This window comes from Scomber scombrus, chromosome 13 (assembly GCF_963691925.1).
Source record: "Scomber scombrus chromosome 13, fScoSco1.1, whole genome shotgun sequence".
In the NCBI taxonomy this organism is placed as follows: Eukaryota; Metazoa; Chordata; class Actinopteri; order Scombriformes; family Scombridae; genus Scomber; species Scomber scombrus.
In genome coordinates, this window is record NC_084982.1 from 6137749 (window position 1) to 6163505 (window position 25757).

The window sequence follows — 25757 nt, forward strand, 5'->3', positions numbered from 1 at the left end:
GCATTAATGAGAATAAAGTCAAGTTAATTCTTTGAATTTTGAAAATAGATATGTGTTAACAGTTATGTGGTAATTTAACTTTGCGGTAACTCAACTTTATTATTTTACTCTAAGATTGATACATTTTCATAATAATATGAGGCTGACATTTTATTTATTTTTTACACTCTCTTTCTCTCTCTCTCTCTCTCTCCATCCATACTACTGCTGAAAGTAATCGGTTTGGTATTAGTTTTGATTAGCTCTTTATTACTCTTTAAGTTGCCTTCTTAATGCTTCTGACAATTAAATGCTCTGGTGCACTTCTTCTCAGCACTTGTTGCTTGTACAACTTTGTGATGTTGCTTTTTATGATATTTTATAAGTGTTAGATAGGTTAAAACATTCTTATTACACAATTTGCACACATACAAAAGCAGTGAGCTAACCGAACAAATGAGTGTCTCATGTACAGGGACGTATGTGAGAGCCAACATGTATTTGGCTGACACAATACACATCCCTTCCAACAGCTTTACACTATGTCATTCATCAACAGGCAGAGGAAACACACCACAGCTCAGCTAAAGCTCATCTGATTATTTTTTATTAAGTTCTTGGCAGAATTTAGAGTGAATTTCCCTAAATTTATGTGACTTTTCTGCGCAATTTGAAGCATAAGTGAGAAGTACAAATATGTTATTGATGGACGTCCATTTCTGCTCTGGTTTATGAGATTTGAGAGGTTGCCTAGCGACAGCTCAGTCATGGGTCCATGTATTTTGTTCATTGCCTCTACCCAGTTCCTTCAGTGTTCACGCCTTTCTGTCTGCAATCTCAATGTATGAAGGTGAAGGTCAGACTGTGTGTGATGTTTTTTGTAGGTTTGAACTAGTCTGCAGGTCTTCTTTTTCCAGCTGGGATAAAAAGAATATTCTTCTCACATTGGGACCAGATTTCAATATGCAAATGATGTAGGTGGAGCTGGTAGATCTGTCGAGCATGTCCAAGGTCAAGAGCAACAGTGCTGCTGTATTAGGTTTGTAGCTTTTTGCATGTTCAACATGTCCAAGCTGTACAGATTGCACTGAAATCCAATGTACATTTGACCAGCAGTTTTCTGATTGTATTAAAATACATTTTCCTTGTCAATATAAGACATCCAGATATGGACTGCTTACTTTGACACCAGGTTTAAATGAGGAAAAGCTTTCACATTGCAAAGCACAACACTAATGTGCCTAACATATTAAAGCTGTTATTAATGGAACTTTTATGGGGACATTAATGATTTGACATCTCTAAACACATGTCTTCTGGCTAGTTTGAAGATCACTGCTAGTATGAGTAAGGACATGAATATAGTATTTGCTACAAACACCTGCTGTAACCTAACCCTGACAGTGAACACGCGACGAGCTGATTGGATGATCAGACGGTTGTAAATCGCGGCACTTCATTGATTGGCGAATGAGTGATAACTGCTCGCTGATGCACAGCTGCTTAAACTTCAAACAAGAATACAGCGTCACTGTCAAATATGATGTGTTAAATATGATAGACTGTACCCCCTCTCTGCCCCCCCCTCCCAACAGCCCCTGTCTCCGTGGTAACACACAAGGTCTGGCAGCCGGTCGTCGGGGCAGCTGTTGCTAGGGTGCAGACGGCCTCACCTGTTTCCATCCAAAGACATTTAGACACACGCATGCATGACCCGGGTGTGTGTGTGTGTGTGTGATGTGTGTGACACATGTTATATAGCCTGTCTCAAGACACACACACACACACACACACACACACACACACACACACACAGGGCAGTTTGGTTTTACATAAAACTGTGGAACTGCTCTTGTTTGGTCGTTATTCAAAATTTCTAGATAGAGCAAACACACACACATGCGCGCACACACACACACAGAGGCACCTGTGGCTTTTTTGAATTTTGGCAGCAGTTGAGACAATCTGGGAAATGAAGCTCTCTGCTCAGATGAATGTCCAGAACGTACATCATATTTGCAACCCTAATAATTGAACTGGAGGTCTGCTGGCTGTCTGAGCATCCTCAGTGTCACCTTCACTTTCTGCTGAAAAACTCGTACAGCTGAGTACACAGGCTGAGGTGTTATTACGTGAGCGGAACTTCAAACCTCGCTGAGTTTCAATGACGGTAGCAGTCCTTCCTGTAAGGTCGGGTCATCATTTGGTTCCTGACTTGTGTGCTGCTTCTACCGGGTCATGTGTGTAAAGAGACAAGGGGCGGTGGAGGTGGAGGGAGGGAAGGATAGCGGTGTTAATGGTTCCAGCAGGACTGCATGTTGACCTTTAACATCTACACGTCTGGAAACATTGAACAGCAGCTAAGTCTTTCTCTCTCTGTGTGTGTGTGTGTGTGTGCGTGTGTGTGTGTGTTTGTGTGGAGTCGACTGTGACCTTACTCCTGTAGTTTGTCATAAGAATAGACAGTGATAAAATGAATCACACGCTCACACGCACACACACACGCTATAAGTTATGACATCACTTCCTATCAGTGTGACCTTGCCGTGACAGAAGAAACATACCGTTACATACCAGAGCACCTTGATGTTTGATCCAGTTTTTATCGTGTTTTTTTCATTTGGGAGTGTGGGAATAACTGCTCCTTTATGTTTTGTTCCTGTTACGCGTGTGTGTGTGTGTGCGCGCGTGTGCGTGCAGGAAACAGTGTTGATCTGAGATGCGCAGACACACACAAGGACACACACAAAGGAATACGACATTAAAGCACCATTTATTCCCACACTACCACATGAAAAAAACATGAATGTTCTCTGAAAGACTTCGAAATACTTCTGCGGAGACTCGTTTTGTGCGTGTGTGTGTGTGTGTGTGTGTTTCAGGACCCACGGGATTTCTTGATGCCTGTGTTTCTTTTCACCTTACATCGACCTTCTGATATTTGCTATTTTTTAGGTATTTTGTTGCCGGTCACATCTTTCAGTAAACAAATGTATGAAACACGATGCTACAACTTTGACCTGTCTTCACTCTTTTGACCCCTTCATCTTCAGCTTTAATTTTTATTTTTTTGTACAGGAAGCTTTTTACTTCTATACCTGGTTACTGTAATCATGGTTCAAGATTACAGTACACAAACTTCTTTTTACAAGTGCGCTTGTGAGTAACTTTACAAGACTTCACACAGAGAAAGAAACAGCTGAGCAGGTGGATGGAAGGAGACATAATTACATGGAGAACCAAAGTCTGACTGATATGGCACAGAGTAGCCTGTACAAGTCTAAATAAGCTTCCTTGGCTGAACATTTGACTATTGAAACATTTATATTGAAACATTTGTGCTGTGACAAAGAGCTCCACTCTGTCTGTCTGCTCACACACACAAAAGTCTGACACAGTGTCCTCTCTCACTTAATCAGTCAGAATCAGAGCCATGCTTACCAAATAAGGTCAGGGGGGTTAGGACAGAAATGTGATTACTGACGTGCTGCATGTATACATTCATCTACAGTAACCACTTTTACTGCAGTGCACCTTAATCACATTCTCTGATTAGCACTCTAACGTGATTTCTCTCTGGTTACCTGAGTGTCACCCACTGTGTACATGACCCAAAATAATTTGACAAGGCATCATGCTAGCACGGTCACCAGTCAGTAATCACACTGAAGGATTAGTGTTGGGATACAGTTGGAATACACAGTAATCCTGCAATACAATAATCCCTTCAAATTGTAATATTGTTGTACCAGCAGCAGACTGCAGTGTTAATTAAAGTCTGTTCTGTTGTTCAGGGTGTGACATTTATTTTAGTTTGCACCCAATCTTCATGTTTAGATGAGACATTATTTTTATTATTGGTTTGTAATTATGATCATCATCTGAACAAAAGCCTCCATATTAATCCAGATGTTGACTTCCTGCAGACACTCAGCGACAGTGTGACTTTGCAGAGTTTCCAGACTGTGACCTGCACCGACTCCGGCGTATGTGTCGACTGAAGCAGGGCTTAATTTGAATTCATTGCTTTCATCCTCGCTAGCATGTAAATGAGGCAAGAGGTAATTTTTGTTTTTTTCAGTGCAGTCAGTCATTCACGGTTATTAGAAGTTTATTCACAGAGTGTTTTTATGCTAACAAAGCTGCTGCAGCTGTTTCCGCTGGTTGCCTAGCAATGCTCGCTGAGTCTGAGGGCTAAAAAACACTCTATGGTGGTAGCTGAGTCGTTTGCATTTCCTCAATCTTACTTGTTTCCCCCCCCCCCCAATTATATTTAATGACAAAAAATAATTGTATTCTGTTATGTTGCCTGCCAGCATACCATATAATATTCTGATACAAACAGCTTCCTATATTATAAATTCATAGTTACAGGCACATCCAGTACCGAGGTTGTGTGACGATGATTACTACAGTGCTGAGTGTTTTTGGTGCATCAAACCGAGCCGTCACCATCACTCCATGGCTGTTTGTCAGGATACTAACCCGCTCTCTGTTCTCCACTCTCCTCTGTCTGCCTTCCTCGCTCCAAACATATGTCATTTTGCCTGTGCAGGGGTGCGTTACACAACCAGCCCGTCATGCATCTCTCTCTATCCCAACCTTTCATTCCAACTGTTGGCTAGCTGGTTTGTTTACAACGCACAGAGTTGACCGTAAACAGACAAGAGGCAGTGTGTCGCAAACTGTGGCAAAAACCCCAATTGAGACTCATATTCAGAATGTGGTGTACACATGTCCAAAGAATGCTCCTAAAATATCCCCACGTCTTCATCGGAAAACTCTACATCCGGAATAAGACCACATTTGGAATATCCAACCAGAATATGCTGTGTACATGACCCTGTATAACATTCAGAATACTGCCATGTTTAGAATAAGACTGGAATATAAGTGTGCCATCCAGCTTTTTTATCAGACTGAGCAGTTATTGGTTGGCGTCTGTTATCTGCTCTCTAAATGCCCTTGTTAGGCCTTTTATCCAGGAAGTTCATTTATTATACATGTTGTATCACTGTTGTTTCCTCCATATGGAATTTTGGATGCTGTTTCTCTGTGTACAGTTTTCTTTTTACTACATGAGTAATGTATTGTTCCGATGCCTTTGGTCAATCTCTGTTTATCGTGCAACTTTTTGTGACCACACTAACATCGTTTTTTAAATTATTTTTATTACAGTGTCTAAACAGAGTCAGTAGTCATGTGCACATTGACTAAACCTTAAGGAGGACAGGTGCTGGATACAAAGAAACTATTAAACTAGATATAATGAGTACCCACACACTAAATCAGAGCTCAGATTCAGTGTGTGGGTACTATTATATCTAGTTTACAATTTTATAATTAACTCATTAATTAACTTCCAGTCTTGAACCTGTAGTGAAAGTGTGATAAGCTCACAAGCTGTGCACTAACAAGCAAAAAAGGCAGTAGAAGTACAGTATCCCATTGGTTTTAAAGAATTAAGAGTGAATTGTGAGTGAATTTAGAAAAATAATTGTTTATTTTACCTGTTTCATTTCATTATAAATTAGATATCGAGATTTCTATCTGTTAGAAGTAAGGAAGTGTTTACAGAAGTGAACAGTGACCAGCCAGTTTAAAAACACTGACAGTACTCCTGACTTTAAAGCTACGACTGGAACGTCCACTTGAGCTACCAGACAATTCAATCTGATAACTGCTGGTGCAATTAATTTTCACTGCTATATGATAGAGGATTCAACAAACACACAAAAACACATTCACACACGCACACACACAAACACACACACACACACACACACACACACACACACACACACACACACACACACACACACACACATTGAAGTTTTCCTCCATCAGTATGCCGATTGCTAGCAGATGTTCATGTTGGTTTCTGGATGATGTCAGCCTCAGTGTTAGGGCACACACACACACACACACACATATACACAAGGTGCACTGCCTCGAAGAAGACTGTCAAATCATTCAGATTTTTCTCTGTCTGAGGATTTTACCTTTTTGGCTATAATATTAGCTGTCTGTGTGTGTGTGCGCACATGTATGTCTAGTCAATTCAATGGCCCCCAAGTTATTTAGTGTTTAACAGCCATATGCTGCTGTAATCACTGCTGTATCGCTACTGTACACACACACACACACGCTGAATATGCATCTATGCGGGGAACAACTCGGATGTAGAAAACATATGTCGGATCAAAGGTGCGTGTGTGCGTGCGTGCGTGTGTGTGTGTGTGTATGTGTTTGTGAGAGAGAGAGAACAGACAAGAGAGCAGGACAGAGAAGACAAGATAAGAAGAGAAAAAAAAGTAGTTTTAATGCTCAAGACCTACACTGGATTTAGTTTGAAAGCTTTAAAATGTTATGGTGATGAAGTGCATGGAGAGAGGGAGGGTGGAGAGAGGTAGAAGAGCAGCAGCAGAGAGATGAAAGGACAGCCAGTGTGTTTCCTTCTGTCTGTTTCCCTGTGGGAGTCCTCGGAGGGGATGTGTGTATTTTATTTGGCTTTTTTTATTTTATTTATTATTTTTTTTAAATCTTGAGGTAACAACCTGCTTTCACAAGAATGAGAAATAGAACAAATCATGTCGTGGCATCAGGATGTGATTTTTCATAGTTTAATCATTATGGAGTACGCTTTGATACTTCCTTTAAATAAAGTAAAACAATACTAATTTCACCTTTAAATAAACTCTCCCTGAGTTTCAGTCAGATTGCCCTGACCTGACAGCACAGTAGGATTACTATTGTCTCACATTACACCAATATAGAAATCTTTGGTGACTTTTTTCCCCCTTATTTGGGAAAAAAACACTAAACCAGTAAGAGAGGTTTACAGACACAATTAAGAATTAGGGTATCATCTTCCTGTGATGACAGAAGCTGAAAGATGGTAGAATGAGGGAAAAAAAAGACCACAACAGTTACAAAAATGCTAAATGAATCACTCCTCCCACATGGTAAACCGCTAAACATCAATACAACATCAGACTGTATAATGAAGAGACATAAAACAGCAATCCAGTCTGATGATCATATTATGGTAGACAGACATAAACATGTATTTAACACAATGCTTCAAATGTATTCGCAAACAGAAAGTGGAAAAAAGTTTGACGTTAGATGGCCGCAGCAGACTTTACATTCAATCACTTTTATTATGAAGCGTATTCAGGAGGTGATGAGTAAATATCGACAGCAGCTGTACACATTAACTTTAAAACATGACGAGGCTCCCGCTGTGACAAGACTATGAGTGAATGAATAACTGCTGGCTGACAGAGATAAGTAAAGCAGAATTACACGCAGAAGATTGATTTGGCTCTATATGTTCAGGCTAAATTACTGTTATTACGTCTATTTCAATGCTCACAACGACTTAAAAATGACAGCGGAGGTCAGGATGGACGGTTAACAGGCACAAGCTCGTAGTTCCAAGGATTTTAGGATGTACATTTCTGACTTCCCGCTGAGTGTCTGAGCAGTCGGAGGCATCAGGATTCTTCTATCAGACGTGTTTGAATTTTTGAAGGTGATTCTGTGAAAGTCATTGAACGAAGGCTTTGCACAGTTGAGTAGAATTATAAAAAAAGAATCTGTCAGTGTTGTCATTCTCTGCCTCTCTCTCTCTTTGTGCAGTTTCTTTTTTTTCTTGCGGTTGATGGATTTTCGACAGCGTTTGTCAGAGCTGAGAGGAGAGTGAGTGTGTGTGTGTATGTAGTTACATTATGCAGACTTTTCTCCCATCTAGGAACAATAAAGTCATTAAATTAACTATTAAATTGTTTGGGTAAGACTTGTTTTTTGATTAAGGCTACAGGTGAGAATGTCTAGTGAGTGGACTACGGTGCAGAATCCTCCTGAGTGACAAAAACAAATGAATGTGTGTGTGTGTGTGTGTGTACGCAGGTGTGTCCGAGTGTTGGCAGTTGAAACATTTGCATAATCCTCTCTATCTACTGCAGCTGTAATCCTCTTTTCCTGGAGAGAAACAACAGTAACAAAGAAAAAAAATGATGCAATTAAAATCTTACCCTTATTATTATTATAGTGTAAGTATTTCAGTTAACACATGTATTATCATACTGCTTTCAATACCTGCACATTCCTTTCTTTCTGAGTAAACACACAAATCATTTGCTAGCTTTGGTACCCTCATTCATAGAAATTAGAGGGACAAAATATTAGAAACATCTCTTAAGAACACCACAAACTACAACCATAGAGAAACCAACACATTTTTAAATGCTCAGCTAAAACTGACCATTACAAACTTCATGAAAGTAAGATTTATTGTAGCACTGTTGAAATACACTGCTTTAAATTTCAATCTAAAAAAAGAAGCAGCAACTAAGTGAGTCTTGATGGTTTCTATACAAGAACAGCACCTCTCAACGGTGAGAGAGAGACAGAGCACTGCAGAGCTACAGCTTAAAGTGACTTGAAAATCACTGCCAAAAGATAACGTGTGTGTGTGTGTGTGTGTGTGTGTGTGTGTGTGTGTGTGTGTGTGTGTGTGTGTGTGTGTGTGTGTGTGTGTGTGTGTGTGTGTGTGTGTGTGTGTGTGTGTGTGTGTGTGTGTGTGTGTGTGTGTGTGTGTGTGTGTGTGTCCGTATACAAGACTGACAGTTTCCTGTGTGTGTCGAAATGACAAAAGCAGTTTCCTCTCAGCGGTAATGGACAAATGATTCTCACTCACACACCCACATATGCATGCACGCACACACATAAACACATAGGTATATGTCTACATGCATGCAAACACACTGAGTCAAGGTCTCTTTCTGTTTCTTTTATAAATGAGAGTATTTTGTTGTCCCGGCCTTCAGCCAAGTGTGTGTGTGTGTGTGTGTGTGTGTGTGTGAGAGAGTGTGTGTGTGTTTGCAGTGTTTTTCCTAAGTTAACTGCTCTGGGGTGGTGATGGCAGCAGAGGCTTATGTACAGCAAAGCAAACACTGCACTCTTCCAGGCATCCATTTGTTTTAATGTATTTCTTTAGTATATAATCACACCAGCAGTCTCTTGAAACTTGCATGAGATGTGTAAAATCCAAGTAAAATATATATATTATCACTGCTGCTGGGAAATCCACTTTAAACAAAGACTGAACAAAAAAAACAGACTGTACGCTCCTTGAAATGGATATCAAACAAACTGCAAGAGTCTGATATTTGATTTTCATGCCATATGGAAGTAAATAGAAACCACTGGCAGCCTGCAAGGGTGAATTAAATTTTAATGTCAGACTGCACAGCATGCATTTGAAAATAGCCAGAATAAATGTCAAATATACATCATTTGTGTTTAAGGAGCTAAAAATGCTTCTCTGGCGATATGGTTCTTTAAATACGATGGAGTCACTTGCATTGGATACTGTAGGCTAAACTGCTCTATCAGGTGTAAATCATTACTGTAGCCTCAGTGTGTCACACTTTAGTTCAACTGAGATCAAATTACTCAGGTTGTGTTTGAAATGTGTCAAAGTGAAGATGAATAGCGTCACACCTTTTTCTGTATCATGAATGTGAAACAGGTTGAATTGTCCCGTGTTGATGTCACTGCTTTTAAAACATGGCAGTGACTGGCAGTGACTGTTAAAATGGAGCCATACAGTCAGAGCTGGTCTCTCTCTCTCTCTCTCTCTCTGTCCTGAGATAGATTTTGCCGACTTAGCGTTCTCACTGTGGAATGTTCTTGGTATGTGTGTGTCTGTGTGCATGTGTATGTGTGTACTCATATACACACACACAAACACATACACACACACTCAGCAGGCGATGGACATTTGGGCTTGTTTTCTGGGCTTGGGAGAGAGTCAGAGAGAGAGAGAGAGAGAGAGAGAGAGAGAGAGAGGTAGAAATCGAGCATTAATAAAAACGAGAGACAGGGATTTTATAAGATGACAGACGGATAACCAGATGAACTGAGAGAGAAAGAGAAAGACCAGTGTACTGAACAAAGATGAAGATTATACAATAAGGAGGGATGAAGATTAGAGCTGCAACAATGATTCCATTAATGGTTTAGTTGCCAACAATTAATCGATGAATCATTATGAAACGTATCTTGGCCTTTGGGAAACAATGACATTTTTTTTTTACCATTTTCTGACAAAAATAACTAATCGATTAATTGAGGAAATAATCAACAGAGTAATTGATAATGAAAGTGATCATTAGTTGCAGCTCTAATGAAGATGAAGCACATACTGTACATGCACAGCTCTGTAAAATGACACAATCCATATTTCAGCTGCAGTTAATGCTCAACAGTTAATCAACTCTTCATAAAAGTCTAACATTCTTTCAAAGCCTGCTCCAGTGTTATGTGTTAGTGTATGAAAGACACAAGAACATGATAATTCTTCATTATTTTCAGGTCTTTGTAAAAAAAAAAAATGTGTAAAAGCCAAATTCCTGTCAGTGTGCGTGCCTCTGTGTTCTTTCATACAGGAATGTTGATCTGATAATGGGATTAATAGTAAAAGCTTAAAGCTCCACTGACAGATTGTTTCTCTCTCTCTCTCTCTCTCTCTCTCTGTGTGTGTGTGTGTGTGTGTGTGTGTGTGTGTGTCTTTCTTTCTTGCTGCAGGGTCTTTGAGGACTGAAGGCATCAAGGCGTCAGATGTTCTTCTCGTGTTAAAGGAGAAAGTTGCCTTCGTGTCAGGTGAGTGTCAGACTGTGTCGCAGCTAAACTAAGGACCCCCGAATTTGAGATCACATCTGAGTCACTGAGGTCATGTGTGAGTCATCAGGTTCATACTGACGACATAGCGAGATTGTTAGAATGTTAGAAAAACTGACAGAAGGAAACTACAAAGTGAACTGATCCAAAGTACCAAATGACATCATGGAGCAGAAGATATTCCAGAGGTTAGATGTATAAACATTATGTACGCACACAAAAAAAACACATGCATACACACATAAAGTGGTGTTTATAGAAAGAGAACAGCCGACCTGATGACTCTCTCAGCAGGCGTACACACAAAAAGAACAATGTGATTTGATTGGGTGAAAATGGGGGAAAAAAAGCATTATTTTCATGAACCATTTTTAGTCCCCTTTTCTCAACTTCTTGTCATTGTGAATCACTTTGTTCCATCTGTTCTGGTATGAGCGTGATGCATTTGATTGTTTGATGATAATAATTGAGACGTCACCCCTGACGATGGCTCATACGAACATCTGATGAATGTCATATGGGCTCTATATATATAAAAGTAACCACAGCTGTATGTGATCATCTGCTATTGATTAAGAATACAACAGGGACTGACATTGAAAAAGCACTTCCTCTTTGCATCTAATGTTTGATGGAGCAGACAGAGGAAGCTGATTAAGAGAGTCCATATGTGACAAACTGTAGAGGAAACAGGACTCCATGTATATGCAAAGCTTTGACATAAAGAATACATGTGCATATGTCCATTTTTGTTGGGCTGAAAGTAATCATTAGTTTAATTATAGATTAATCTGGTGATTATTATAAGGTGTTGGGTCTATAAAATATCAATATTATGAAAAATATAAATATGTTTCTTATCACATAGAACTAAAGAAACCAGAAAATCTTCACATTTAAGACTTTAGAACTAGATCATTTGTTGCTCTCAATCAAAATAGTTGCAGATTTTTTTTTTGTCAATTGATTAATATACTAATCACTACAGCTTTAGTTAACTGCTCCTGGCCTCAGATCTCTATACTTGTCGGTGCCTCTGATAAAGTCCTCAAGCCTGCACATGACAGCCATCTTCATCCAGTGTGGTAGGCTGAACAGCTGGCCCTCCCGTGTTGAGACGACTGTTCAGGAGGAGTTTCCCCCACAGTGATCCACCTCACCATACTCAAGAGAAAAAGATGCTGAGATCTGAGGACAGGAACTGTGAGACCCAGCACAGACCCACCGTAGAGAATAACTTTTCTTTTGTCTGTCAACAAGCTACAATAGGCAAACAAACTGCAGAAAAGATCAGGTGTGGAGCAGTCACCCTCTAGGACTAGAACTCCTCCAGAGTCAGGAAACAGACCTTTAACACCCTGAGCATGACTTATGTGAACTTCTCCCATCTGGCAGGCACAACAGATCCCTGTGAGCCAAAACAAGCAGACACACAGACTCAAGAACAGTCTCACTCCACATGCCATCACACTCAGCCATGTGATATTTTGAACAAACACAAGGGTCAGCATAAAAGACCTTAACATCACACAACCTCTTAGATTGAGCAACAGGGTTTCCAATCTCTCAAAATATTGAAGATTACATTTTTCTCCAGCTGTGACAGCTGTTAACGAGATTTCAGACCAGGTCACAGCCTCCAAGATAAATCTCTGACTCATGATGAGCGTACTGGATGCTCCGATGTTTTTTTGTGCTTTGACTTTGAATACCTCATCACTCTGCTTGTGGTCTCATTTTATGTGGTGCGGAGACCTTGATGAGTCCGCAATGTTGGACCCGGTCCGAAACGGTCCCAAGTCTGATATGCATGAAGTCGTTTTGAAAAAGACCAGATCTGAAAGAGACACGAGAGCCGGCCTGAAATAGACCCCATGATAATTAGACTCAAACCAATCGATTGACTGAATGAACAGCCGACTGCATTGATGAGTATGACGCACCATGTGATCAGAGCTGATTGTGAGTCAGCACGGGTCAACTCAGGGTATTACACATATTTATATATAGCCCTACACCAGCTGGGCCTGACTGCACTGAATAACATTTAGACCTGGCTCAGCTATGGTTGCTGGTCTGGTCTCTGCTGGTCACAAAGGAAACCCAGGAAGCCTTCTCTTTGGTATCAAAGATATATAATATACAAAAAAATGTTCTGTGACAGAGAGGCGGGGCTATCATTTCATCATTTCAGGGGAGTTTGATAAAAAAAACCCTAACCTAACCCTGTTCCTACAACAGTGAAGAGTATGTGTGTCTCAATCTGTGGGATGAATTTGTGGAGTGGTCTGGATATGGAGTTAAAACAAAGTGCAAATATAAATCACTTTAAAAAGATATACAAACCCCCCCCCCCCACACTATCTTTAAGAGATATATGGATGAGGAGGGGCTGTGTTAATGGGTTGGTTGTATTTATTGTTTGACACCAGGCGAATACTTGGGTTGTAAATAAATGTGGAATACTTGTTAATAAATTATATACGACTTAATGTAGGAGTATTGGGGAAGGGGTTGGAATTTATCACTGTATACTTCTTCCTGCTCCTCTTCAACACTGTTATTCTTGTTTCGATCGTTTTCTTTATCTGTTTTATTCTCATGTTGAAAGAAATAAAATCCAAGATGCACTTCAAGGATTTTACAGGAAACTCTTTAAAAAAATCAGCTATTGTATGTCAGAAATAGAGCTCAAATCAGCAACTACTAGTAAACAGATGAATCATTGTCACAGTCCAATCCAAAAAAACCCAAACAAAAACAAAACATTCCAGTTTCTTAATTATGAAGAGTTGCTGCTTTTCTTTCCTGTCTTGTGCTAGTAAATTGCTCATTTTTAAGGCTTTTAAATAGTTAGGACCCATCAAGCAATGTGAAAACATTAATTTGGGCTTCAGGAAATTGTTGTGACAATTTATAGACCAAACAATTATGTGATAAATTGAGAAAATTATGAAAAAAATCATTAGTTGGAGCCTCAGTGGGGCAGAGAAAACAACCTTTTTAATACACTGTCTGAGTTTCTGATGAAGAATGCGAAATGCACTTTCTATACCAAGAAAGTTAAGTAAAAGTATTGTAAATGCTAATATTCTGGTATATTGTAATACAGGCAAACACTAAAACACTAGAATTGATTATATGTATTTATACATACAGGACTATCACTATATAGATTTTACACAATTTTAGAGCTACATGAGGACTGTTTCTTTCTTCAGGTACTGTTGTAATGTGTACAAGTGCAAAAGTCATTCTGAGAGAGAGAGAGGTAGAGAGACCTAGAGAAACAAAGGGAGAGAGAGGGAGCGAGAGGATGAGAGAGCCAGTGCCAACAACAATCTGTCATCCAGATTCCTCCTTAGATTATAGCAGCATACTCCCACCCAAAATCACACACACACGCACACACACACAGAGACCGATTTTCCACGTCTGAGTAGCAGTTTCATAAACAGTGCGGTTTGTGTTTCTTACATTAATCTAACCAAAACATCTCTACACACATAATTTATCACAGGGAGGAGGGAGAGAGCGTTAGTATTTCAGATAGGTTTCAGAGGCTCTGGAAAGTGTGTGATGGGAGTTATGTTACACATGCACAGATACTGTAGCTGTAAGTGTAAAATAATGTACAGATTAACTGTGATATGCTCTAGCTGCTGATAATGGACTGATAGTGGTTGTAGTGTAGAGTACCGCCTGCTGGTGTCATTTTAAAGCTTCAGTGGTCACTTTTTGCATGTTGTGTTCTGTATTTTTGTTTTTCATTTTATTCTAGTTTGTGTTCAGCTGTTAATGCTAAAATGATCATTATTATTATTAAAACGTGGAGCTTAACTGCTATATGCATACTACCACTAGGCTACTTTAACTACCGCTATTGGTATTGCCTGTTATCACTGCCAATACTGTTACCATTACTATTACTACAACTATATTACTACTACTATTACTATACTACTGCAACCACTACTAATACAACCACTAATACTACCACTGTTACCATTAGTACTACTACTACTACTACTACTATTACTATTACAACTACTGCTACTGCAGCTGTTATTACTACTACTACTTCTCCACTACTATGATTGCAACTACATCAACTACTTGTACTATGACTACTGCTACCACCACCACCACTACTACCACTACTACTACCACTCTTACTACCACAATACTGCTGGTACTGGTACTACTACTATTACTTCTACCAGATAGAGCATGACCCTTTTACATTGTCTTTACAGCAGAGGGGTTCTGTGTTGTGGAACCATATGTGGGATTTGTTAATAATACAGAACAATGAAATAAAGCCAGTCTTATTAACATTTCATGTTTGGATACATTAATCATTACGCTTATTGTTTTGTTTGTTTGTGTGTGCACAGGTGGGCGAGATAAGAGAGGAGGACCGATCCTGACATTTCCTGCCAGAAGCAACCACGACCGAATAAAACAGGAGGACCTGAGGAGGCTGGTAACCTACCTGTCTACTGTTCCTAGGTACACACATGCCCATCACACACACACACACACACACACACACACACAAACACACACACACACACACACACACACACACACACACACACACACACACACACACACACACACACACACTTAAACAAACACAGGCATTTAAGTTATTATTTATTATTAACTGCGTAAATGTCTCATTAAACGTGTTATTCTGAGCTGTTCTTACGGACAATAACGTGTAGTGAACCAGACTTAGTTGTGACAAAAAGAAAGAGGATAAAGTGGGTGCTGGAGTGGATGTGAAGCACTTCATTGCAGTCCACAATCAAACACTCCTTTCTTCTCCATCACAGCAGCAGATGGAGAGCAGCGCCTGATTTGCATCAGCATGAAAGCGGCAGTGTTTGCAGCAGACAGCCGCGAGTCTGTCACACTCCACTTCAACTCTGTTTAGTCCTGCAGCCCTTCATCACAGTTAGAGGATGTTACGTGGAATCAGTTGGCACAGAGAACTAATCAGTCGCAGACCAAAGACACATGATCAGTTCCTGTGACTTTCCCAATAATGTCAGAAATAGTCCACGTCAGTTTTTAAATAACATCGGTCTTGTTGTAAACATCTTTTAAGCGACCTAATGAATAATGGCATGAAAGCAGATGATGTTTGTTGTGAGAGGAGATCTGCCTCACATCATCTGTGGCTGGTTAATTTCGTAGCATCCCGGCCAACCGAAGTACGTGCAGCGGTGAAACAACAACAATAAAAAAAGAAGGGAATGAAATACCATTACTACTCAAATATTATATTGATGACTCGTAGCATATAAACAGATTGTGTTTAAGGTAATTGGGATCAGCGCTTGTCTTGAATACCGATGTGATAGCTGGAATGTGACAGTATTAAACACCACATCCTGTTTTTTGGTGGGTTTACATGGAGATTGGAGTATTCAAACAGCTAAAAGAAGACTACAGAATGACCTCAATCAAAAGACCACAAAGGTGCATTCTATGTTTAGTATTTTCAATCCAACAAATGGAACCATTTTCTGGGGCATATCATTGGTTTTTAAATGAATTTCCTACCTTTTGTCAGCCATTGGTTTTAGTTAAAGATACCTGTGGAGTCAGATGGCACGCAGTGTTGTTTACATTCAGTGTTTCTCAATTTAATTTTGTACAATTTGTACCCCATTGCACATACTCATAGAACTGGGGTTTCATCCACATTCCATTTATGGATATTCTTCAGCCATTTCCATCTTCCATATTCCCAAAGCACTCCATATTCCCAACACACAAAAAAACAGGAATGTGTCACGCATCGCCGCCGTGCTCACAGGTGTGCATGTGTGTCATTGTGTGCATGCATGATACAAGCTTAAATGGGAACCCGCTCTTATAAAGCCTGCTCCATAGAGCTACTAATCAAAAACTCCACAGGGTATCTTTGATTTCAAGCATTGAAAATGATCTTGCAGAGAGCTGAAACAGGTTCATGTTACAAAATAGAAACAATAATTTAGCTTTAATCGCTTATAGCCACTCTAGAGTTAAAAAAAATATGTTTTTCTCCTTGTTCCCTCAGTTAGGTGTTTGAACTTCAAAGTATAGAACAATATATATGCAGAGTTTGCTTGCTCTATCTCTCTGGGTCCTCATTTGACACTCCGAAATCCATACAAGGTTAGACGAGGAGCGTCAAGGCAGTTCGATGTGTGTGTTTGTACCATTTAAAACAATAAGTGTGCTTCATAATGTGTGCATCAGATGCTCTCATTGTCCTTGAATGTACCGGGGGAAAGTTTGCCAACCATTCTGATGTTAACGCATCAATCTGTATTAATATTCGATCCCTAGCTCCCGGCCCCGCTCTGCTTTCTCCTGCTAATCGAGCTGCTGTTTCCATGGTGACTTGCAGAGTTTGTGCTTCCCCTCAGGCAGATTATAATGGATGTGCCGTTGTTGAATCTGTATTAATAGAGGCTGCGTGTGAGCGTGTTTGGAGGTGAAGTAATTTGAGTATATTTTTACTCTCCAGTCAGCAGCAGCCCATTAGACTTCAGCACACACAGCTGACTCTGCACTGGTTTCCCAGCTGCTACTGGTCATCAGGAAATATCTGTTTAGAAGCGTCCCGTCACATACTCAGCTTTTCCTTTTTCCTACTGCCTTTTTCTTTCGGGCATGTGGTTTTGATACCTTCTTAAATTTGACTCTGCAATGTTTGACTTCATGTTCTGTGGTGCAAGATCTGAAAATATGAGCTTAAATGTACGTCATCCCAACACTACCAATCATCTAATTTGTGCAACATATGAGATAAAATGAGTGTAGAATGACTTTGATGCAGAGGTGGATTTAATGGAGGTGTTGTACAGTAAATAATGGGTGAGATTTGTCTCATAAACTGTCAGTAACGATGATTCATCTATTACTTCCGTAATGCGTGTCATCACACACCACTTTGCTACATAAATGCTATTTTGGAAGTAAAAGTTTCCTCACTGGAGTCGGTGACGGCACTTTGACTGACGTTACAACATATTTTAGCTCTTATAGCTAAAATGCTCTCTTGTAAATGCCTAAGCAGTTTTATGTTTTTATGTCCCCTCTCTTGTAGATTCTTCTATAACTCTGCTGCTACATTAGTCTCCAGCACCAGGGAAATGGGACTTTTATTGCTTCTGCACAGGAGAGAACAATCTATTTGGGGCTGTTTCGGAGTGTGCAGTAGTTGTTTGTCTTGTTATTACCTGCATATTGATAGCACACTGCTGTGCATTTACCTTTTGTTTATGACTTCACTTCTATACTTAGAGAGCAGCTCAGCGAGGCAGAGATATGTGGAGATTAGTGATCCATTTTGGCTGGTCACCCTGCCAAAGTGTGATATATCTGACGCCCCTTCGAAATGAAAGATTAAAAAAATATATATAAAAAAGATAGAGGAAATGAAATACCTCATTGCTGCACTCCTCCATTTGGGATATCTGATTGTCTGAGGAAAATCATAGCTCAAAAGTACCTCATTTGGTCAGACAACATTGACTCTGAAGATGATTGACAGTTGACAGTTTGCCCATCAAAAGTCATATTAGTATTTTAAGCAAGTACATGTAGCCTATCAGTTGAAATGCAGTGGCAGAATGGAAGTACATTTAACTCCAGTACTGTGCTGCAGAAGTATTTGTACTTGAGTATTTTCATTTGATGCTGCTTTATACATGCCTCACTACATTTTACTTTGAAATATTGTACTTTACACACATTTATTTATACCACATAATTCATTTGAAGATGAAAATGTTACATAAGAATGTATGAATTCTTAATCAAATGTGATGCATTGTTATAAACAATATATACAGTTAGCATTTAGACAATGCTACTTAATCCATAATCCATAATATAACTCTGTAAGGGGACATTATTTTAATACTTATACAGTATTTCTGGTACTATTCAGATTTTTGAATATGTGATATGGCTACTTTTTCTTTTATCCAAGTAAACTATTAAAATATGATTGCAAGCTCACCAACTGCTTCCTTTTAGTCGAGTAATTGATTAAGATGCCAACTATTAAAGTAATCGTCAAATATTTTGAACACTGATTTTTTAAAAGGAAAATTGTTAAAATTCTCTGTTTCTCAAATATAAATATTTTCTGATTTCTCTAGACAGAAAGTTTGGATCATGAACTGTTGGTTCACACAAAAAAGACACTTGAGGATGTTATTATGGGCTTTAGGAAACAGTGATTGACACTATAACTAATTGAGAAATTAATAGAGTGATCGTTAATGAAAATAGTCTTTAGTTGCAGCCCTGCAGCAGTACGGGTCACACTGCTCAGGCTTGTACCACCATAGGTTAAGTCAGTAATTAGCTGATCCATCAGAAATGACTATTTGGGATTTTAAAGCTGTTAAACACTTATTCTGAACCTCTCCATTGTCTCTCTTCCCCCGTGTGTCACTCTGTTTATCTCTGTTGTGTGTTGTGTCTCTGTGTCTGCAGTGAGGATGTATGTAAGCGTGGCTTCACTGTTATCATTGACATGCGTGGCTCTAAGTGGGAGCTCATCAAACCTCTGCTGAAGACACTGCAGGAGTTTTTCCCAGTTGAGATCTGCGTGGCACTCATCATCAAACCGGACAACTTCTGGCAGAAACAGAAGACCAACTTCGGCAGCGCAAAGTTCTCCTTTGAGGTCAGTGGGCTTTTTTCTTGTTTCATTCAACAAAATCTCTACACAGGTTATAAATATTAGATGGTTCCATTTAGTGCTCAAAAAGGCAACGGTAGAGTTGAAATTTCACTTCCTCTTTTTATGGGGAAAAAGGGGTTAAGGTTGCAATTGGATTAGAGGGTTAGGGTTAGGCTATGTGATACAGTGATGTGGACTAATGACGAACTGAACAGGTTTAGATGTTATGAAACAGTCTTTTTTTCCCCTAGCTTTGCCATTTTCTAGATTTTGACACTATAAACTTTGTACTAAAAACATGTATTCTCATATTTCTCCTGACTTTCCTTTCCTGTCTACCAGACCAGCATGGTGTCAGTAGAAGGTCTGGCCAAGCTGGTGGATCCCTCCCAGCTGACGGACGACTTCGAAGGCTCGCTGGACTACAACCATGAGGAGTGGATGGAGCTGAGAGTCTCTCTGGAGGAGTTCATGTCCAACGCTGTTCACCTATTATCCAGACTAGAGGACCTGCAGGTGGGTTGTGGACGGATGAACGGGGAGATGAATGAATGGTCGATCAAGGGAAAAATAGATTGATGAGTATTTTTAAAGGAGTAATCGTTCAACCCCGACATGAAAAGCTGCTCTGTATGTTGCAGGAGCTTCTATCCAAGAAAGAGTTTCCTGCTGATGTGGAGGGATCTCGTCGGCTGATAGAGGAGCACACGCAGCTGAAGAAGAAGGTGGGAGAGTGACTGTGGAAATGTATAATTAATTGTATTTCAACCATCTAGAACCATATTAATCCATTAACACCCTTTTTTTTCCTCTCCTTTCCTCTCCCTGTAGGTACTGAAGGCGCCAGTGGAAGAGCTGGACCGGGAAGGCCAGAGGTTGCTGCAGTGTATTCGATCTAGTGATGGTTTTTCAGGGAGGAACTGCATCTCCGGTTCTGCTGACTTCCAGAGTCTGGTGCCCAAGGTAAGTAGCCCATTAAGGGGAAGTTCACATCAGATAAAAATAAAGCCTGATAATAAGATGCCAAATCAATATCATGACTCCAAAAATATTTTATCCACGAGAGGAAGAAGGCCTTTTAACTGATCTATAGAGAAACAACTGATTGAAAAAGCTGATTGAAAGCTGCTTCTTTGCAAAAATTTTAGATTTATTATTCATTCTGATCCATTAACAAGAACGCACATATAGATGCACATAGGTAGGCATGGTTTAAGCACAGCCATCTCCTTAAGGCTTCATTTGAAATTCAAAGGAAAAGTAGAGAAAGAGAGGAAGTTATGTGATGTCATCTGAGTAACACCACATGACATTAGAAAACATCCAGTAAATACTAGTTAAATAAGAGGAATGTGGAATGTGGAATTACAGCTTAAGCAGTAAACAGAGTACAAATGATAGCAGCAGTATGCTCCGTACTAAACTTTATATCTACTGTTGACAGATTAACTGAATGAACTGATTGTTTACACGCACACATGCACATTTCATACATGCTGAGCTCATTCGACTGCGGGAATATAAACACAAAAAGCTGAGATTCTCTCTTACTCGGAAATTTGGCAGTAAGTCCCAAACACAGCATGAAGACAGCCGACACCATCCATTTTTTAAACAATTACGAAGATGAGCCTCGATCGTTCATGTCACATTCCTCACACGATACCGTCACATTACATCATTACAACCTGTGGACACTAAATGCGCACTATATCATAACGCACGATAAAGAGCAAAGTGTCATTCATTTCTTCACCTAGCCAAGGCCCACAGCTCGTTAGCATCCCTCATTAGCGCTAATGAGAAGAACTCTCTGCATGTTAGCTCGTTAGCCAAAGCACTCCGCGGGGAAAGTTTTTGAGGGAACAGTTTCATTACACAGGTTGTTTGTACAAATCAGACACATACACTGCACAATGCCAACACATGATTTTATATTCATATTTCATGTTACAACTGAAAGGGGCATCTTATATCTTGCAAATGTGCATTATTACTCTTATACATCAACAGTATGTGTCCCCAAGCACTTAACTGTATGATGACAAAAAAAAAACAGTAAGATTAAACATTTGTAGTATAAATAATGTAGGATGTAATTTAGAACAAAAAAACCCTACTATAAAAGACATTAAATGCTATTCAAATGCTTTTTTAAACTGTTTTAAATGTCATAGATTCTAAAAGAAAAGAAAAATGTTCATGAGAATTCAGATAAGAAAAACAGCTTTTGAGGTGGTGTGAATGCATACCAAGCCAATGAAAATACATGAATGGCTACAGATTCGACGTGAACTGAGACAAAAAGGCATCTGGATGAGTTAAAATGTTACAACATGAGCAGGAAATTGGCATGAAGCACTGACACCAGGCAGTAGAAATATCAAACCGGAGTATAAAATATAGCGTAGATGTTGTGTTTTAGTACCATTCCACAATCTGTCTGACCATGAACTGCTGCATGTTTCTCTACTTATTCTTAAACAAAACAATCTAACCTTAAATCTAACCTGTTGCACTAAGCTCCAAATGGATAAAACAGCAGACACATCATGTAAGATTTATTAACTCTTGGTGTTTTTTCTGCCAGGTGGCCAGTCTGCTGGATAAGCTGCACTCTACTAGGCAACATCTCCATCAGACGTGGCATGTGAGGAAGCTGAAGCTGGACCAGTGCTTCCAGCTCCGCCTCTTCGAACAGGACGCAGAGAAAGTGAGTCGTGCTGTACACTGCAATTATATTTAAGGAATGACTCTCTGATTATATGTACTCTGTACAAAGTGTTGAACCCGATCAAAGGAGTGGGATGATGTGGATAAAGATGTGATGCAAGAAGATATCAAAATATAACTGAGCATCTAAGTGCCAAAAGGTAAAAAAGGGTAGACTTAAGGCTAATTTGTTCTCATTGTTAAATACATATAAGGACGGAGACTTCTGTCCATACTCTGCTTTCATTTCGTCCATAAGTGTGCATGTTTTCTAAAAGCTTATGGATATGAACGGAATAGAGCAATACCACTGGAAATCATAGGGGCAGTATAGCCAATGATTCAAGCGAGACCAGCGAGACACGACAAAGACATTGATTTTCAGTTTCTCTCATCGGTAATAATAGGGAAAATAATTCTGAGCTCACAAACCAGCGCTGTCCACAACGGTGCCTCAGCTTTTGGTACATTATAATAAACTCCACTTTTCACTCTGAACTGCCCTCTAGAGGATGTTTTGCTCAACATTCACGCCGACGTAAAGGGCGCATGGATGTACGTGCAGTGATGGTTACACCGTTTGACATGGACACATTTATTTTAATATGTAAAGGAAGCATAAAAGAGCCATGACTCAACACTTCCATGTGGCTTCCTGTCAGTGAAAGCCTCCCACTCTATGTCCTCCTGTGTTCTTCAGACACTGTAGCTGGCAGCAGCATTGTGAAGCAGCAGCAGGCTTGTGATGCACACAGAATGTGTTAAATTAGCCACCAAGAACTAAAGGGTTGGTCAATAAAAGGTTTTTTCCTGTTGTTGTTGTTGATGTATCAACCAATCCGATCATTGGATCTTTGGTCAGTGCTTTTGAAAATGCTCTAAAACTGCTTGAGTCACAAAAATGTGGGAAAAGTTAAGAACAAAAAAATCGGCCAACATAAATAACATAATATCCATAGCCGTCATTCAATACAATAATATGATAATTAGTTTGAAATGAAATGGCAGAGCTCACTGAACTTCCGTCCAGTGTCACATTTTCCACTCTTTGTCCTCTTCACCTCTGTGTCACCGTAACCGTCTCAGGAAACTCCTCGGCCGCCAGAATAAATTAGCCTTTAGTGTTTATCTAAACACAAGAACTCAGTTAGCAGTCAGGCCAGTGGAAAATCAGCCAGCCCTGCTTCACTCCCACCAGCTAAGTGATTAGCTGCAGTTTTGAGTGAAAATGTATGGTTTCCATTCATCATTAACATACCAGCCTGGTTACCACGACATATTCTATATATAAACATCATGCTCTGCTGATAAACGGGTCAATATTTAAGGAACACAGACAATTGCAACCTCTAAAACCTCTTTGTAAACAATGAAAATGTCGCGTTTAAACTCAATAAATAGATCCTGGTGACAAAGCTCACATTTTTAAAGTTGATCTGATGGAAAAACACCAGATTTTATGCAATCAGCTGTGTCACCCTGTAGCTCTGCCTCTTCCTAACAGGACTGTATGTGTTTGTTAGTATCCTAAGTGTTGTTGATGTATGTGAGTGCAGCTTGTACACACATACACATACACAAAATACACACACACACACACACAGACAGACAGGCGTCAGCTGATTTGGTGTTCCCAAAAAAAAAAAGAAAAAAAATCCACATGCAGGAGCAGTAAATATTTACTGTAAAGCAAACAGAGAGAATAAAGAAAACAGTTTTGTCCACATCAGTGTTGTCACGCTGAGACACTGTGGGGGTGTGTGGACTAGTTTACACTGTGGAAAACACTCGGTGTTCGCAGTCGCGCCGAGCCAAACAGTCAGACCTGACGAGGTGTCCGTTCTGCCCAAAACACGACGGCTAGAGAAATGGCTGTGTTAATGGCACGGTAACCATGGTAACCACACGGCGCCACAATCGTCCTCCATCTGTCACCAAAGATTGAGTCAGATAGAGAGGAGGTTTTTGTCCTGGACTTTCAGGCCTTACTCTGATGGGCGGATGAAGATTGCGCCAACAACAAGAGACAATAACAACACGGTTTCATCATCCAGTGATTCTGTTTCTTCTTACAGCTTCTGAATGTGTTTCCACCACATTTTCTCTCAGTTTTAATAACTGTTGACTCTGTATGAATAATATCACTCATGTTTGATACATAAAGTACTTCAAGCTTTAATCAAAGATTTATATGCAGGACTATAAAATATATTGTTTTGATCATTGTGTGAAGGCCACTGTCTGTAAACCACTTGATTAAAAAGTGATCTGAAGGTCTGAGTTTCAGGTCTAATACAAAGCTTTCGGCAGTGATTTTTGGCATCGTTTCTAATGTTATTTATGGTGTTGTTTGGTGTGTGTGTGTGTGTGTTTGTGTGTGTGTGTGTGTGTGTGTGTGTGTGTGTGTGTGTGTGTGTGTGTGTGTGTGTGTGTGTGTGTGTGTGTGTGTGTGTGTGTGTGTGTGTGTGTGTGTGTGTGTGTGTGTGTGTGTGTGTGTGTGTGTGTGTGTGTGTGTGTGTGTGCAGATGTTTGACTGGATCAGCCACAACAAGGAAGTGTTCCTGCAAAGTCACACCGAGATCGGCCGAGGTTACCAACACGCGGTGGAGCTGCAGACGCAACACAACCACTTCGCCATGAACTCCATGGTAACATCACACTTTCATCAACTGTTCTTCTCCTCACATTGCTTCAAAGCTGTTCGATCTGCATGACAAGTTAACCTGCACAGTCATTACACTAGTAACAGAGAAAACACACAAGCCATGGCATGAAATGAAAAATACACTTCTGCACCTAAACCCTGTTTAAATCCTGTAATAAAACCAAAAAGATGAGATAATACCATATTGTTTTTTTGGGCTTTTCTTCCTCCCAGAATGCCTACGTAAACATCAACAGGATCATGTCAGTGGCGAGCCGCCTGGCCGAGGCCGGTCACTACGCCTCCACGCAGATAAAGCAGATCTCAGGTCAGCTGGACCAGAACTGGAAAAGCTTCGCCGCCGCACTCGACGAGCGCTCCACCATCCTCGCCATGTCATCCGTTTTCCACCAGAAAGCAGAGCAGGTGGGCTTAAAAGTAAACTAGAACCTTTGAGTTAAGCTTAATGTTTTTTGATTGAATGAGAACACAGTGTTTATGGAAAAAAGCCAATACCCCCCTTCTTGTTATCTGATGTAGGGACTTCCCCTCCACTTACTGTGAGGCTGCTGTTGCTCAGTTGCTGATCCAATAACTATCTAATCCAGGACTCTGTGCTTATCAAACACATGTCCAGAATGTAAAATGTAAATGGGACATTTTTACTGTCTGATTATATTTAATAGATCAAACCGCTCTGCTGCTGTTTCTTGGAAGGTTGACATGGCAACAGATGGGACTGGTTTGATTCCTGCTGGGCCCTTGACATTAGCTACAAGTGCACATTTGAGGGAGCAAGAGATGAAAGAATGAAAGAGAGAGAGAGAGAAGGGGAGAGACAGAGAGAGAGAGAGAGAGAGAGAGAGAGAGAGAGAGAGAGAGAGAGAGAGAGAGAGTGGGCACAGGGGCAGAGAATGGATTGGCTGAGATTAAAAGAGAGAGAGAGAGAGAGACAAAAGTGAAAGAGAAAAACAATGAAAGTGTCAGGATGAGAGAAGGAGCAAAGAGCAGGGAAAAGAGAGATGAGTGGAA

At 40.0% G+C, this 25757-nt stretch overlaps 1 protein-coding gene across 1 annotated transcript in view; it reads left to right on the top strand.

Moving 5' to 3' along the window:
• The window catches only part of LOC133992960 (kalirin-like), a 139287-nt gene that overhangs the window by 26693 nt on the left and 86837 nt on the right, over positions 1–25757 (top strand). Inside the window, 9 exon segments of the mRNA XM_062431769.1 lie at positions 10576–10650; positions 15066–15180; positions 19180–19372; positions 19712–19885; positions 20011–20094; positions 20201–20332; positions 21960–22082; positions 24607–24729; positions 24960–25151. Coding sequence (XP_062287753.1) covers positions 10576–10650; positions 15066–15180; positions 19180–19372; positions 19712–19885; positions 20011–20094; positions 20201–20332; positions 21960–22082; positions 24607–24729; positions 24960–25151 — 1211 coding nt within the window.